At 34.2% G+C, this 16,510-nt stretch overlaps 3 protein-coding genes across 5 annotated transcripts; 1 reads left to right on the plus strand and 2 right to left on the minus strand.

The window, feature by feature from the left end:
- Positions 1 to 578: 578 nt before the first annotated feature.
- On the minus strand, positions 579 to 5,193 carry LOC130975499 (protein FAR1-RELATED SEQUENCE 4-like). The gene is made up of 4 exons (XM_057900289.1): positions 4,679 to 5,193; positions 4,164 to 4,431; positions 2,831 to 2,921; positions 579 to 691 (listed from the first exon to the last, which is right to left on the minus strand). Exons 1-4 carry the CDS (start codon positions 5,191 to 5,193, stop codon positions 579 to 581), a joined length of 987 nt encoding a protein of 328 aa, XP_057756272.1.
- Positions 5,194 to 6,319: 1,126 nt separating this feature from the next.
- On the plus strand, positions 6,320 to 10,113 carry LOC130974365 (protein FATTY ACID EXPORT 3, chloroplastic). Of its 3 annotated transcripts, none has more exons than XM_057899217.1 (7): positions 6,320 to 6,833; positions 7,256 to 7,649; positions 8,303 to 8,470; positions 8,800 to 8,846; positions 8,962 to 8,990; positions 9,437 to 9,539; positions 9,664 to 10,113. In XM_057899217.1, exons 1-6 carry the CDS (start codon positions 6,594 to 6,596, stop codon positions 9,525 to 9,527), a joined length of 969 nt encoding a protein of 322 aa, XP_057755200.1. In that variant the 5' UTR covers positions 6,320 to 6,593; the 3' UTR covers positions 9,528 to 9,539; positions 9,664 to 10,113. The 3 variants fall into 3 exon arrangements, with proteins under 3 accessions (XP_057755200.1, XP_057755199.1, XP_057755198.1); XM_057899216.1 differs by having other exon boundaries at positions 9,680 to 10,112; XM_057899215.1 differs by having other exon boundaries at positions 6,321 to 6,833; positions 9,674 to 10,110.
- Positions 10,114 to 10,627: 514 nt separating this feature from the next.
- LOC130974364 (vacuolar-sorting receptor 1-like) lies at positions 10,628 to 16,305 on the minus strand. Its single transcript, XM_057899214.1, has 12 exons — positions 15,678 to 16,305; positions 14,327 to 15,022; positions 13,790 to 13,878; positions 13,608 to 13,677; positions 13,436 to 13,519; positions 13,268 to 13,344; positions 13,082 to 13,163; positions 12,647 to 12,729; positions 12,470 to 12,536; positions 12,207 to 12,335; positions 11,916 to 12,022; positions 10,628 to 11,018 (listed from the first exon to the last, which is right to left on the minus strand). Exons 1-12 carry the CDS (start codon positions 15,982 to 15,984, stop codon positions 10,923 to 10,925), a joined length of 1,887 nt encoding a protein of 628 aa, XP_057755197.1. The 5' UTR covers positions 15,985 to 16,305; the 3' UTR covers positions 10,628 to 10,922.
- Positions 16,306 to 16,510: the final 205 nt, after the last annotated feature.

Here is a 16,510-nt window from a genome sequence, read left to right on the forward strand (position 1 = left end):
CACCTCTTAACGTGTAAGTTTTGCTTAAAATCTTTTTTATTAGTTTTGATGGTATATAATAATAATTTCAGTTTATTCCAGAGTTTATTTGAGATTCATTTGAATCCAGATATAATTTTACTGTGTTTTTTTTTATGATTGAGTCTAAATTACTGCTTGTTCAAATCTGGAGTAACGATTTATTACTTCATTTATTTGAGGTCCATTTGAATCTAGAAATGAATTCGATGTATTCTTCTTGATGATTGAATTTTTTTATTGCTAATTCAAATATGAAGTAAATTCGGTTCATTATTAGACTCTTTTCTGTTTATTACAGCTGCCCTCTGGAAGCCCAACACCAGGCCTGCGAAGAACCTTCCGCAAGGCAAACGGATCAAGAACCTCCACAGAATGTATAAGTTTTAATTAATATCCTTTTTATTAGTTTTGATGTTATATCATAATACTTTTTGGTTATTAATTAAAACTTTTCTCTGTCGTCTTGCAGTTCTCCCCGTCCTTGGCATTGGGAAGATGATACACCTTCCTTCAGCCTTGGCATAAGTCCCCCAACCTCTCAAATAAGTCCCGATCTTTCAACCAACAGTAACACAACTTGAAGGGTTGCCAGATGCGGTGATGGATGCTGGGGTGACAGTAGCATTACACTTTGCTGAAGGAACCAGTGCGGAGCCAATTTTGAGCACCCCTGAAAGGTATAAGACTCTGGAGAAAGAAAGAGAAATAACAGAGGAGTTGAGGAAGAAATGTTATCAATGAATGACACAATTAAAGTTTACAAAGATACAACCAACGAGTATGACACGATATTCATGTTGGACCATGAAGCGCATTTGGAGGGGGCTAGATTGCACTTCATGTCTCTAACACCTGGATAAGATGTAGAAAATATGGTAAATTCTTTGCCTATTACATTAACATTAATGATTTTTTAAAAAACTTTTATACCCATATATCTAATAAATTTTCTTCCTATAGGTGGTCAATGCAATGTGTATGCTTCTCAATGACATAAAATGTCGTCGATTTCAAGAAGAAGTATATTGTGTACCGACAGATATTGTAGTAAGCCAAAGTTTTTATCCTTAAGTAATTTATTAGTTTTGATAAATAATTCAGTTCATCTGTTAGTTTGATTGAATTTATTTGCATGAAGAAATAAATTAAAAATGTGTTTTTCTTGCTGATTGAATGTTAATGAATTTTTGTTCAAATCTGAGTTGAATTCGGGTCATTTGGGAATTGAGTTAGGTTCACTTGACATTAATGCTAAGTATTCACCAAATATGTTATTCCTTAAGAAATTTGGTTCATCATTTAGTTTAATTCGATTCATTTGTGATTTAATTGAGATTCATTTTGCAAAATATAATGTTGGGACTCTATAACAAGAAATACATTGATCCAAACACTAAGAAGGCCTACCGGATCACTCAATATAAGGACTACCTTCCTTTTTTTTACAAAAGAAAATTGGCATCGCATCCATTTGTAAGTTGTGATTTCTAAAACTTCTTTAATAATTATGCCGCTTGCCATCATTTAGATTGAAATATTCTATTATTTTCCAAAACTTCAGCTGTTTGTACTAGTTTGTCATGGAGGACATTAGTGGTTATGGATTGCCGATGTTAAGAAGAATGCATTTTATATGCTTAACCCCGTCAAGAAAAAGAAAGATAAAATACCTCAATCAAGAATAACTTTAAACAAATTTGTTGTAAGTTATTTACATAATGCATATTTATGTTGTAAATGATCTTTTATTTCTAGCCATTATCAATAACTTTTTGTATTCTTTTCAGGACTTAATAGTATCGATGAGGGTTTATGCTGGGACAGAACCTTTGATGGAGGACGAAGAGGGCGTTGAAGCACCGTATATCACAATCAGTGGTCAACGAACAAAGTAAAATCTTTCTTTGCTATGATGCTTTTATTAATATGTTTTATTGTGTATTCTATTAATCATATTTTACTTTCTTATTTTTTTCTTAGTTATAATTGCGAGATATATGTGATGAAATGGCTAGAAACAATTGATCCTGAAAAGATTAAAAAAGGGAAGTATAAATGTAAAACTGGAAATAGATAAGTAATTTCTAAAATAATTTATTTCGGTTCATTTCTTATTTTATTTGAGTTCAAGTTAAGCAATTTCTTTCACTTGTATTGTAGGAAGAAATAGATGCTTTCAGACGGGAATGTGGTCCAACCATTCTCTTGCACAAGATAAATAAAATGAAAAATAAAGTCATTCGGACATCTGAAGCGATAAGAATCTCAAAGCCATCTGCTACCCTTTTAAGCCCTTTTTGTAAATTCACATCTGGGAATATAGAAATTAAACAGATTATAGTTTCTTTGACTTAGTATAAAGAATTGTAATTAACACTATTTTATTTAACTTCTTGTAAAAAAAATACACTTCTTCTTTAATGTATATATGTTAATGTTAATGTAAATATTAATGTTAAATGTTAATGTTAATATATATATTTATTGGAACTGTCTGGGCTACTGTTTTGAATAAATCTATGTTCACAATAGATGAATTCAATGTATTTATAAAACATCAAGAACCCTAAAAACACTAATGAACTGAAATTAATGCACTAAATGAACCGAAAAAAGGTATATATCACTATTCAATTTCAGAAACACCTGAACTGTTTGACATAACACAATTGCAAAAAGCTAATTTAAAATACAAAAAAGTGACTATTCAATAAAAATATACCATGAATGAAAATTAACCCCCTGGAATTCAAATGAACCGAAATTTTGCCATACATGAATCAAAATTTATATTAATAAAAACTAAAACTTCTATAATTCTCTCCGGAATAATTCATATAGTGTGCATCATAAAGGCTTGAGCTTGACTGAATCATTGATCCACCATCTAAAAGGTTCAACTGCAAAAAAAAGTCATATATTAGCAAAATGCACAAACGAATTTTTCCTAATCAAAAGCAAATCAATGTTGCCTCGCTTAAAGCTAGTTTTTTCTTTTTCTTTGTTGCATTTGAGATCTTTTTTTTTTCGATATTTGATTCCAATCCGTTCTTGGGACGACCTCTTATTCTAACATGTGGGGGCTTTGAAGGTCGTTAACATCACTCAACGTCGTGTCTTCGTGAGATAACGAACTTTTACCTTTACTTTTCACTTGGTATTCTTGCATCTCCACCATGACATTATCAAAAGCTCAGTGCAGACTTCTAGTCAGCTTATTGGATTTTGACGCAAATTTGCAAATATTGTGCGATCGAAATACCAAATCATCGAATCTCTTGCTTCTCGGCTCTAATAGAGGCTCGTCTTGGCTGCTCTTGATATGTGTGTGCCTTCTCTTTATGTTCTTACTCCAGCATTCCAATATATATATTGGTGCCAGTTTATCTACTCGTTCAAAGCTTAAGACACTCCGAGACTGACGGCATAGTATACCTCTTGACTTAAACAACAAGCACTGGCACTTTACTTCTCGTAATACTGCGTCATAAGTAACAAAAAACTTATTGAATGTGGACTTAGAAACCTGCTCTACAACTTCGTATGTCATAAAACCTAGAGTGGAATGCATTGATCTTGTGATGCAATTCACCTTTCCTCTGAATTGTGCTTGAACTTTCCTGAACTTCTCGTGAGTATATACATGTTGAAATTGAGCCTCTATAGCTGATTTTGTTGTACACGGTATCACGGTGTAAAAATCTGCAGCATCAAATTATCTCTCTCTTTGCTCTCTGCTTGCTAAGCAATTATCGTATTGGTTCACAAATTGAATCAATGAGCTATTGCATGTGATAAACTTGTTAAAAAATGCATAATGCTCTCACTCCTTTGTGTTCCAATACTTCTCATCCCAGTCCAAAAGTGGTGATCCAGATAAACTGGAATCCATAAATGACGATCTTCAAATAGCTCTACAAAATGAACAAAAAATAGACGCAAGAATGAACCGACGTTATACTCGTTTTCACTGAAAAAGTAACAGCATCAAATAATTAAAATTAAGTACTTGAAAGCCACTTATTGCCTCCAACACCGTACTTTGTGACAAAATCATTCTAATTTTTGCCGAATGCATCTTTTGTAAATGAGTTCCAAACGACATGGCTCATCTCTTGTTTATTTTTTCGTGTCGCTTGTACCTGTTTAATTTGCTTGAGACCTTCTTCATGATATACCAAATACACTACCTGTGAATTGTTGTTCATACACATCTCAATATCCTTTTGCATCGATGCGCATTGATCGGTAAGAATCCCTTTTGGTGCCTTCTCTCCCATGCAATGAAGCCAACATTCGAATAGCCATTTAAATGATTGGATGTCCTCATTTTTCATCAAAACACATCTGAGAAGTGTTGACTGACCGTGGTGATTCACGCCTACAAAAGAACCAAAAACCAGATTGTACCTACAAAAATGGACACTCAGAACATTTATGAACTGAAATTTGTTGGCTTTGTGAACCGAAAACTATATCGCAATGAACCGAATGCCTGTTTGTGTTGTAAGTGGTATCAAATAAAACATCTCCAAAATACTCATATGCAGTTCTGCTTCTTACATCGGCCTAAAATGCATTTTTGATGGAGTGATCACATTCAAGGTTAAGTTCGAAAAAGAAATTTTGATTCTTCTCTTTCATTCTTAATAAGTACTTGCCAAATTCATTGGCGTCTTGTTCAGAAACATTCTGTACTTCCCTTATAATATAATTTCTCACATCTTTTTTGATAAAACTTAGTTCGTGATGACAATCCGCTGCTGCTACGAATGACTGATATGTTTTACTTGGTCTGATTCCGACTTCCTCATTGTTATCAATAGTGTGACACACAAACATGCTTAGCTCCTTGTGTTGTTTGAGCATCTCTGCTCGATCTAGACAATAAGAGCGTGAATGATTCAGAACAACTTTGAAAATTATCCAAAGATCGATGTCCTTCAATATATGTACATAAATCCTGGCTGGACAGTTTATTGGAGCTGAGGGGTTTGTCTTCAAAGTTGGAGATATCTTGGATTTCCATTTCTCCTCTCTACTACATGTAATTAGTTGATTCTTAATCTCATCTCTCTTTCGAATTGTGTTCTTTATTTTGGTAGAAAAACTGGCAAATTTGGAATAGTCTTTGTAGAATTTTCTAACTTCTTCCAGTGTCTTGAAAGTCATCCTAACCTTTGAGACAAATTATTTATCCACAACACACCTGGACTGTAAAATGAACCGAAAATATTATTAAAGTTAAACCATTATATAATACCAAATGAATCGAACATTTGTCCATTATATAAATTTGAACTCAGAAACACCTACGTCTAGAATGAATCGAAAATATTATCAAAACAAAACCACTGTATAATACTAAATGAATCGAATATTGTCCATTGTATAAATTCAAATTCAAAACACCTGCGTCTAGAATGAATCGAGAAATACCATCAAAACAAACCAATGTACAATTCTAAATGAACAGAAAATTGTATTCATAAACAACTGAATTTAGTGATTGCATTCCTTTCAATTCAATTCAATTCAAAATTGACTAATCCAAATCCCGTCCACTTAATTCGATTCAGAAGAATAATCTAAATCGCTCTTATTCAACTGATTTGAAGTTGAATAATTCATTGTTTTGATACGCTATTGAAATCTAAAAATGAAGAAGTAATCTAAAATCTGAAAATAAAGAAGATAAATGCAATGCAGATCGAAAAAGAAAACAAAAAAGAATAGGAAGAAAATAAATGCAATGCAGATCGAAACAGAAAACGAAAAAGAAAACGAAGAAAAATACGAAGTAGAAAAGAACATGAGAGTTTTACGTTGAGAAAAAAAAATTCTACGTTAAGATAAAAAAACGAAGAAAAGATTTACATTGAGAAAGAGAAACTCTAAGTTGAGAAAGAAGCTTTATGTTAATAAGAAGGGAGTACGTGATCAAAAAAGGACTTAGTTAAAAAAATTACATAAATGTAGAACATTATTGATGTCAAATATACTATACTACTAAAGCAATCAAAGATTGATTAAACAAATAATTCACATCAAATCAGAATCATATGATGAATAATAATAATAATAATAATAATAATAATAATAATAATAATAATAATAATAATAATAATAATAATAATAATAATAATAATATATTTTAATAATAATAATAATAATAATAATAATAATATATTTTCCCCTTTTTTTCTACGAAAGCACAAAAAATGTGTCCTATGAATATTGATGAGGTGTCACGGTCCTAGGACTTGTTCTTCGCTCTCATTTTCTCCCAAACAAAGCCGAAGAAACGCAACAACTACCACCAAAACGCACAGATAGCAATACAAGCACACTCTTTCTCTCTTCTTTCTTTCTCTCTGGTTTGGGACTTTTCACAAACACCTTTGGTCCCTTCCCGTTCACTTCCCATTCTTCCTTTAATATACAAAAATCCCCTACCCTCTTTCTCACTCCATTCCTTTCTTCAACCCTCGTATTCTTCGCCACTCTTCAATCCCCAATCTTTTATTCTCTTTGTCTCTCTCTGTTCTGTTTTACAAAGAGTCTCGTTTTCAATGATGAGTTTCACCATGGATTCCGTTTCGGTTTTAAACCTTAAACTCGCCACTACTCATGTCTCCGTTCCGTTCCACAAGCTTCCCCATTGCTTAAGCTTCGACCCTTTGCTCAGAACTCGCGCTTGCAGAGTCTCACTCGCTGTTCCTCAACACGTTGGAGCTGGATTTCTTACCCTGAATGGACGGAACGTTCGGGGACCTTTAACTGTTGTTTTCGCAGCTCCTCATGAGGAATCGGTGAGTTGACAAAAGAGCGAGCTTTATTAGTTTGTGAAAGTGGGGTGTTGTAGCTCAAATGCCATTGGTCAATGCGTATTTCAAATATACAGTTTAGAATTTATTGTTGTTGTTGTTGTTATGTTGCAATTACATTGCAGAATTTGAGGGAAATCGCAGTAAAGTGTGGCTGCAACAGAAGTTTGCATAGAACTCCATAGATAGCAATGTTGCAGCTGCTGTTGCGGTTGCAAATAGCAATTTGAATTCTGCATATGGAAGTTAGTTGCAGCATTTTTTTCAACAAATTTTATCTATGAAGGCTTTTAATTATAACCTATTTCGAATTTAAAATAAGCTAAACTAAAAGGTACACTTAGTTTCCAAATTGTTGAATTTAGCGTGAGTATTCTATGTGCTAATATGGATTGAGAAATGTGTAGGAGCATCGCAAGATTGAAGTGGAGGAGGAAGATGGTGAGTTACCCAAGGTTGGTTCTGAGGAATCACAGGAAGCATGGAAGCAGGCTGTGGATACCTTCAAAGAACAAGCCTTGAAATTTCAAGGAATTTCACAAGAGGCATATGAACTGTATTCTAAGAAGGCGATTGTCGTTCTGAAAGATACTGCAGAACAGCTGAAGATACAGGCTGATAAGGCAAGGCATGACTTGAGTGTGGCAGCGAAGGAAATCACTGAGGAAGGCAAAGAGTACATCTCCACTGCCACTGAGAATTCGCCCGAGGTGAAGGAGATTGTGGAAACATTTACCTCCCCAAGTGATGATCTCAGCAGAATATCTGGAGTTAGAGATTTCTACGTTGGTGTACCTTATGGTATGTAATATATTGTGTGGTGGAATTTAAATGGTAAAATAATTTCTGGAATTTTATGATTGTTCTGGAGAGTCTACTTCCTAAGACTAAGATAATGTTGAACCTATGATAAGAGGCATTTGAATGTTAGATGATGATCCCTTTTTCCCTGTTGTATATGTTGTTCTCGTAGCCAGTGGAGTCTTTAGGTAAGGGACATGCAAAAATAGGACAATGATCCTGATTGTCTAGGTAGTATGTGGCTAACTTGAGAAGAGTTGATCTGGTGGTATAGATTATTATAGATTGAGGAGGAGAGATGAGTTGGTCATCCTCCCCTTGTACAGAGTTATTTGCACCTGATGAAGATTAGGATTGATACATGATAAGAGATTATTAGCCTTTGTAGGACTTGCATGGTGATGAGGATTGGTATTGATGAGAATTATCCACTTGTACAGTGACTCATTTGGGTACGTCATTAAATGCTTTTAGATAAATGTCTATGCGAAACAGGCATCGTGTCATTACATGGTTTGAAAGAGATGTCCAAAGTGAAATTGCATATTGCAATGATATGACTCCTATTATGCTGCCTGACAAGATTTTATTGCACTATTTTCCCTTCCCATTTTCCTAGTTTAATATTTTTATTATTTTCGTAATCTTTGCAGGTTTATTACTGTCTCTTGGTGGCTTCCTTAACTTTATGTTCACCGGAAGCCTTGCAGCCATAAGGTTTGGGGTGATTCTAGGTGGTGTGCTCTTGGCTTTTAGCATTTCAAGTCTTAGAGCATATAAAAGAGGACACCTTTCTCCTCTAGCTTTGAAAGGCCAAGCAGGTAAAATTTTGTGCATTATATAGAACGAAAATGCTGCATAAAAAACAATTGCAAAACTAAGTGGGCTATAAAAATATGAGTGTTAGATATTCATCCTTGTTATGTTTTGATAAGGAGGATATACAATTTTCATCAACAATCATAGGACATACCTTTTGAAATTAAGCTATGATGTTTCAATCCATAATGTTTATGACAGTGTCATCCTTTTTATAATTTTTTCATCCTTTTTATAATTTTTTTCCTGTAAAAAAAGTCCTTTCTCAATTATGTGTGATGAGTTGTTCTCGATTTTGCCTCTTATTCTAAATTACCTGTTGGACTTGCAGCAATCGCAGTTATATTGTTTCTCAGAGAGATACGCACAATAGGCAGAGTAAGACACTCGATATTTTAAATAGTCAATTTATCAGCACCATTATAACTTTTATACATCTTAATAACTTAAAGAAAGTTCTTATAGTATTTGTTCCTCTCTTTCTTTTCTTTAGGGATCAACGTTTTTCACTGCCTTGATCAGGTTAGTAAAACTTTAATGTTTAATTTACATGTGAACATACTTAGCTTCTTTATGGAGTTATTGTTATGATAGCTTTTGCTGTTTTCCAATCCTTGCCTTTCCCATTGTGGTTTTTAACCATGAAATGGTTTCTAGGAGAAACATAAGCAGTGGTGAATTAATAAACAAAACTTTATTACTGCTACAAATGATGATATTATACATAAGCAGTGTTGGATATGAACGGTCAGAGAACACACACACACACACTGATAGGAAATAGGTTAACCTCTAGATATTCACTTCTCTGAGACTTAGAAAGTTGTGAGCAGTGATAGTTTGACATTACTGAATATAAGAAAATAATGTAAATTTTGACTTTATACATGACTTCTAAACCTTTTTCCATCTTCCAAAATACATCATATTTTGTGTGACAATGATGTTTAACATCTGCATTTATGCAGTGGTGTGGCAGCAGCATTTTTCGTCTATAGGTGGATTCTGGATGGTAATCAACAAAAGGACTCCAACTTGGGAAGTGAAGCAGAAAGCTAGATCCGTGATAAGGTTAGCCTATTAAAAGATCATATATATTACTAAGTTGCATAATTTTAATATCTGCAATTCTACATGGGGCATGGTTAGAAACCGGAAACTTTTTGTATGATTATTTATTTTGTGATTGATATAGTGATTTACAGCTACAGGCTGGATGGTCAGATTCACTGCTGCTGATTGCTATGGGTTCATGCATGGAAATTGAGCTTGGAGAAATCTAGATGTAGTTTCAGGTTTACTTGCTTTTGTGACTGGTGATGTTTCAGGGAAATCAAATTTAGTAATATTTCACGTTGTGATATACATACAACCTCTCCTCTGTGAGGTGGGATATCATGAAGCTACTGTTATTTTTTGGTATTTAATCCCTTGTAAGTTGTAACCTTGCATATATGGTAGCATGGGGAGAGCAACCTTGGTCTGCTTGGTTACAGTTTTTTCTACAATACAAGTCTGAGGGAATATACCTTTCATCTCACTGTTTAAAAAATTATGTTGTTTAGAGCTTTGTCTTCCCAAACAGATAATAATTATAATGATCATGATTGATTTCTTTTAACAAAATATGCAAAGATTGTATAAATGCCAATAATTTGATGCAATGTTATTGTAGCCTACTACCCTAGCTGTGCATAACTGCATATACTTTATAAATTATCTTTTGAATTAAATCCAATTATTCAAACCCTAAGGCATAGCCTTGGGAATGATTCAGATCTTTGGCTGAAATTCCCTTGTTAAACGACGATGTATCCTTTGAATTGTATCGTTACCAAAAATAAGATCCATTTTTCCTTAGCAAACTTGATATGATTCAGAGTTTTACAAAAACTTGCTTTTGATGAATGAAACATTTTTCAAAAAAATTAATGCATTTGAACGTTTGGAACATATGATATAAGTATGTCCTTATACTGGTAACCTTTGAATAGACTAGTTTTATCAAAATGGCTTATATTAACTCATAAAGACAAGTTTAACTTGTAACTCAACAAAAAGAGACCTGCCAATTTTATTTAAAATACATTTACTACTATGTTATTAGTAAACATACTCACATAAAGGAGACAAAAGAAGGGATGCCCATGAGAATGACATTAAGATACTAACTACACTAGAAAGAGAAGAATGCATAATGTCAACCATTTAGTATTCAAAATTTACAATACTCATAACAAAAAGCGGACACTATCCACTTAAAGAGAGAAAGAGAGAGAGGTTTTAAATACAAGGGGAAAATGACCAGAAAGGATGATCATACTAAACTCCCTGAGCATGCTACTAAGAGCCTCAAATATAGCATGGGCTTAATCATCTTCCTTAGTAAACAGCTCTAGTGTTTTCCAACGATTCATTTTAATCAACTCCATAAATGGAGGACACCAAGATGTTCTAGATATCATGATGGAGTTGACTGGGGACCTCAGGTTGATTGTCCAAGGGCATGTATTGAGCCATGATTTGCCTTATCTCAGAATCCATATATCTCTGCACAAAATCATAATATTATACAAAATCAAATCAAATTCAACCAACATTTTTGATATATTAGGCATCTTTGGTTATAACAAGACTCTTTTAGAAGACAATAGTAGAGCCACTTCAACTAAGGTTCTTAATTACTCCCCCTGATCTAATATATCTTACATGTGTTGATAAAACTCTAGTTTCATTCTAGATAATATCTACTTCTACTGTTATAATGGGGATATGAGATATTTGGGGCATAATTTTTTTCCCATAAGATATTAATTATAAGACTTGGAACGCAAAACCTCCTAGAGGTAATCTAAATACTAATAATCTTGACTAACCTTATATTTATTATTAAAATTATTTAATTTATAGAAGAGCTATTATTAAATAATAAATACACTATTAATAGGCACAGACATGACTATTAATACACTAGTCAAGATAACATTAATTAGGTTTTTTTTTCCGTAGCAACCTCAATTTATTCGTGATCATGGTTCTGAAAACCAGACCAAACAGGCCAGTTCAACCAAGAACCGGTCACCTCCACAGTCCGGTTTAGGCAAAAAAAAAAAAAAACGGCTGCAAAAATGGGTCAAAAAACAAGTAAAGGTGGTCAAAAGCCGGTGAATCAGTTGAATCGATGAGGGTTTTTTTATGAGAAAATCGGTTAAATTTTTTTTTGGAAAATACATATATTTATATAAAAATGTAGTATTCTATTATATCCGAATTGAATCTCGGCTGAACCTTAAAACATTTAAACCTCTAACTTTCAAAACCTTGTTCGTGATTTAAATGATCATCTGTTTTTGACAGTTATATCAAAATGGAGAAAGTAGTCTGCTGTCTCAATCTGGCATTAACACATTTTTAAAGGACTAAAGATCAAGCCTGCAAGAACCATACCTGGATTCTAATCTTGTAAAATGCATATCCAGCAATACCAGCAACAGCCGCAACGAGGATGATCATTCCGATAAAGTTCCCGCCAGACATTGAAGCAGTGTACTTACCTGCATTGATAGATAAGAAAATAATGAAAAATAATTCATTGAAAAACAAAATAATGAATAATAAATAAACTATTGTTGAATGCAAGTTTGGATCTGATCAATTTCTTCCTAGAGAAAAACTTGACACTTCCCAGATAGAAAAAGAAATTCTCAAAAGTAGATTGAAATAATAAAAAAATCTTACCCATGCAAACATCATTCTCTTGTGAGTAGAACAAACCGCTACCACATTTACACTCATAACTTCCCCAAGTGTTCTTGCATTTGCATTGTGGGCATTGGCACTTTAATTTTTCTTCACACTCATCAATATCTGCAACATAATCAACAACACAAAAAGATACAACATGCCTTATCAGAATTTGACTAGACTAGTAACTCCTACAAAAATGTGTTTGCTATTAGCCGGATGCTAGAATAATTCACTGAATTTACAACAGCAAGTACCTTCACATTTGTTGATACCGTCGCCTTTGAACCCAGGTGGACACTTGCAACCTTTCGTGTGATCATCCTGCATGATCAATCCCGAAAACCGATGACAGTTAATATCTCTAGCATATTGGCCTTTTGCGACCGCTCCCAACCAAGAAAATGCACAAAAAGCTGCACATGATAACTTACAATGCAAGCCGAGTAAACCTTTCCCTCTTGGGTTCCCTTCCAGCAACCTCCATTGTTGATTGCGCACCTCAAGGCTCCTGAAGCTGTTAAAGAAGTTTGAAGTCAAGGATGGAAAAGAAATTAGGTAACATGACAGTTAACAACTATTACTACTAAAGCCTTGTTCTAATTGGAGGAGTCAAACAACCCAATCAAGATTCAACCACCATCTCTAAGAATTGTATAAGCCCATCGACCCCCAATAAAAGGTTTTGCAGAGTCTTTATAACATGGATCAAAGTAACGAGATGTTGATTGCTTTTTATTTAAAGACTAAAGCGAAAAGCTCATTAATCTTTGGAAACACATTTATTTTCTGTTTGTATTCTTTTTGGTGTCAATGGATTTTGCAATGCACCAAATGGAGAATTTATCTACATTCAGAAGCCAACTTACCTTCACAGTGTGTATATCCATCACCAACAAATTTCACATTTTGTACAATAGGGCATTCACATACTCTTCCTCGGAAAGTGTCCTGTAAGATATGCAGATAGTTAGGCAATAAAAACTCCATATTAAGCAATAACATAAAAAACGATAATTAACAATGTGCCTGACAAGGTTCAGTTAACCAAATACCCGGCATGCAGTAATGTTAGCAGATTTGTCTTGCCAGCAACCACCATTATTTTCCAAACATTCATTTGTTTCCATGTCTGCAAAGAATAATCAAGAACATTTTTCACAGATGACTTTAATGTGCAAATTTAATAAACAGAGAAATTATAAAGGAGCGAAAGAAAAGACCTTGAGTTAAGCATATTGACGGTTCAGTAGTCTCTTGGAAACCAGCACAGATTGCCTTGAGAACTGCTGCTCTTGACAGCTTACCTAAAATCGAGTAAAACCGTAAAAGAAAGAATTATAAAATCGAACATGGTCAAATAGCCGTCAAGATGTTAATAGAGCTGCCTCATACCTCTATACTGTCTGTCATTTATAACAAGAGTAGGCAGTATAGTGACATCACCACGAGAGCCTTTTCCGATCTGAAACCAAAGTCAGAACAAAATGCAATATAAGCACAAATGAAAGAATGTATTCATTGATAAAAACAAGCACATAAGAACATTTAAAGAGTTTTGAGTTTAGAGTACCAACCTGTGCATCCTGTTCAGCCTTGAGAACAGGGTTTTCAACATCAGCATGAGGATCACCAACACACTCCTTAATCTTCTTCAGATTAGCACCTGTAAAGTAAATGGCAGACAAAGTAAATAAATAAATGAAGCAATTTTCTTCTAGAATGATGTCATAAACCATGTCGCCCAAATCATTTGATATCACTAAAGAAAAGTCAAAAACTTAACCAAAAAGAGTGAAAACGATTAACAGTATGGCAAAGGACAAAGGTACATAATTCTTTGGTCTCAGAAAATGGCAAAATGATATAAATTTGGTCTCAGCATATACATCAATACTTCGGGCATTTAAAGAAAAACGAAATTCCTGGATACAAAATCATTTAGAGAGAACTGAAACTAAGAAATTATATTAATGCTATGAGAAATGAAAAACACATTGATCCTCTTTCTGCTGACTTGGGAAAATTAATCACAAACAAGACATCAAACACCAAAGCAAAAACACAAGCATGCCGCAAAATGTATGTGAAGAAACATGGAATGTCAAACCTACCAAGAGATGTTATAACTTTATCTGAACACTCTTCAGTGAACTTATTGTCTTTCATCGGGCAACGGATTGCAAAGTCAGTCACATAGTCCCACCATTGCCAAGGGTTTCCACTTGCATTTGCCACTTTATAGAAGCAAGCCTGTCGTAAATTTTGAATAACAACATCTTTGCCATCATACCCTTTACTGAAATCTTGCTCGGGATCCGGAGCACAGTACCTTCCATGGTTTATGCACTGTGACTTGCACTGCTTGGTTAAAAGAAATGCTTCGGGACAATACCAAGTTATATAGCGAGGGGTGAACTGAGTAAACCCTTTCCTCTCAAGTAGCTGTGCTGCACCTTTAAAGTCCTTCAGAAACTCGATTAGATTGTCACATTTCGGCCCACACTCGTCATTACTATTTGTCCACAACTCATACTCGACTCTCTCGTCAGGATGTGGAAGAGCCTCAGTCCAATCAAGATTAATGTTAACCATCTCACCATTTGAGAGAGCGTCCTTGATTTTATCAGCAAGTGATCTGCTGATGAGGGCAGACGGAATAGTAATCTTCTCGACATAATCGCCTTTTCCAGCATTCATTTCTTCAGGTGTGTCCATTGTGATCAATGTTTCCGACCTGTCATCAGCTACAAGAATAGCTGCGGCTCCAGCATTCTGCGCATTCCATGCCTTCAAAGTGAAGAAGCAATCTACAAAATTTACCACAATAAAAATCATTGACCAGAGCCATTCTTGTGTTGAATATGTAAGTAACCAATGCGTGGATATCATCAATTTGACACAACATAATCCGAGAGATAAAATAGTAAAAAAGGCACAGAAAAATAAATAAATAAATAAATAGATAAATTTCATTCTGTTTATCATGGTTCTATTACTAAAGCGCATTTTTTAAGAAACCAAATAAACTCAGCATCCTTGATCTGAACACTAAATGCAATTTTTCTTTTGATCCAAAGTTGGTATTAAAATGGAAAACCAATTAATTAATAAGTTACCCCCAACTTTCCATTTTCCATGCTACATAATGAAAAGCATAATAAGAGCAAAATAAAACAACACCACCTCACTACACACTAAAAAGTAATAACTACCATAAATCCTAAGACAGCATGTAACCCATCTTACGCAAGCAGCCAATAAAACAAAACCCAAGATATTTTTTTACAAAACTTCCACTAATCTTTCCTTTATAGACTCAAATCCACTGCAAATTCCACACCTGATATAATAGTACATATAGATGACTAAACTAGCAAATTAGATTTTTTTTCCCCTTTTGGACTAGTAAGAAAATTCAATATAGTTAGAAAGAGGTACTCAAAATTTATAAGAATCTCTTACCACCACGATCAACAAGAACAAAGGTGGGGTAGCTTCCAGGCTTGGTTTGAAACGAAATATCAACATCACTGAAGCTCTTGCAACCCTTCTGATTCGCCTTTGGGTACACCACAGAACCAACCATTACTCCTCCATATTTTGGAACTCCAAAATTCCCAATTGCACACTCATAACTACCCTTCAACGATTTCGGATAAGTCACCTTCAAGCTGTTCTTCTCCACCACAAACCTACCATAACAAAACCCAAATACCAAAACCCAAACACACAGCAAAAAACTCAACTTTTTGGTACCCATCTTCACCATCTTCAGTTCCAAAACAGAATGATCCAAAAGAAGAAGAACCCAGATGGAAAAAAAACGATTTCTTTTATCAAAGTGCAGTGAGTGGAAGGAGAAGAGTCATTGAAGATTGTTCCAAAGAGGAAATTTTGAAGGTAACCCAGATCAGGAAAATGAAAAAATTGAACGGAAAAAGAGTTGCTTTTTAAGGTTGAAGCATCGGAAGAGAGAGGAAAAGAATGAGAAGAAACGTTAAGAGGAAGAAGAGGTTTAGACGTGTTAGTTACGATTGAACAGCAACTGTATCTGTAAGCGTCGCCGTAGAGATTAGACAAGTTTTTAAGAACTGTGTTTAAAGAGTCAATGAACAATTTATACAAAGATTATTTCGTCTTTCAAAAATGTTGAAAGTCACCATCGTTTTAATTGTAGAATATAGACTGATACGTAGATTCTAACCACCCTAAAAAATATTAGATTTTAATTACTAATAATAACAGCAGTTTAACTATTATCTTATCATACAATCTTTTTTTCCTTTTCTCGTCTT

Source organism: Arachis stenosperma, chromosome 4, assembly GCF_014773155.1.
Source record: "Arachis stenosperma cultivar V10309 chromosome 4, arast.V10309.gnm1.PFL2, whole genome shotgun sequence".
In the NCBI taxonomy this organism is placed as follows: Eukaryota; Viridiplantae; Streptophyta; class Magnoliopsida; order Fabales; family Fabaceae; genus Arachis; species Arachis stenosperma.

Excerpts from the sequence above, each read along its gene's own strand:
- LOC130975499 (XM_057900289.1), bottom strand. The coding sequence starts at position 5,193 with ATGACTTTCAAGACACTGGAAGAAGTTAGAAAATTCTACAAAGACTAT. Across the intron at positions 4,432-4,678 it reads GACGCCAATGAATTTGGCAA|GTACAATCTGGTTTTTGGTT; the intron begins GTACTTATTAAG and ends CCATTTTTGTAG. Across the intron at positions 692-2,830 it reads TTCCGGAGAGAATTATAGAA|GGGTGCTCAAAATTGGCTCC; the intron begins GTTTTAGTTTTT and ends TATACCTTTCAG.
- LOC130974365 (XM_057899217.1), top strand. The coding sequence starts at position 6,594 with ATGATGAGTTTCACCATGGATTCCGTTTCGGTTTTAAACCTTAAACTC. Across the intron at positions 8,847-8,961 it reads AGATACGCACAATAGGCAGA|GGATCAACGTTTTTCACTGC; the intron begins GTAAGACACTCG and ends TCTTTTCTTTAG. Across the intron at positions 8,991-9,436 it reads TTTTTCACTGCCTTGATCAG|TGGTGTGGCAGCAGCATTTT; the intron begins GTTAGTAAAACT and ends GCATTTATGCAG.
- LOC130974364 (XM_057899214.1), bottom strand. The coding sequence starts at position 15,984 with ATGGTGAAGATGGGTACCAAAAAGTTGAGTTTTTTGCTGTGTGTTTGG. Across the intron at positions 13,520-13,607 it reads AAATGACAGACAGTATAGAG|GTAAGCTGTCAAGAGCAGCA; the intron begins GTATGAGGCAGC and ends ACTCGATTTTAG. Across the intron at positions 11,019-11,915 it reads TTTACAAGATTAGAATCCAG|AGATATATGGATTCTGAGAT; the intron begins GTATGGTTCTTG and ends GATTTTGTGCAG.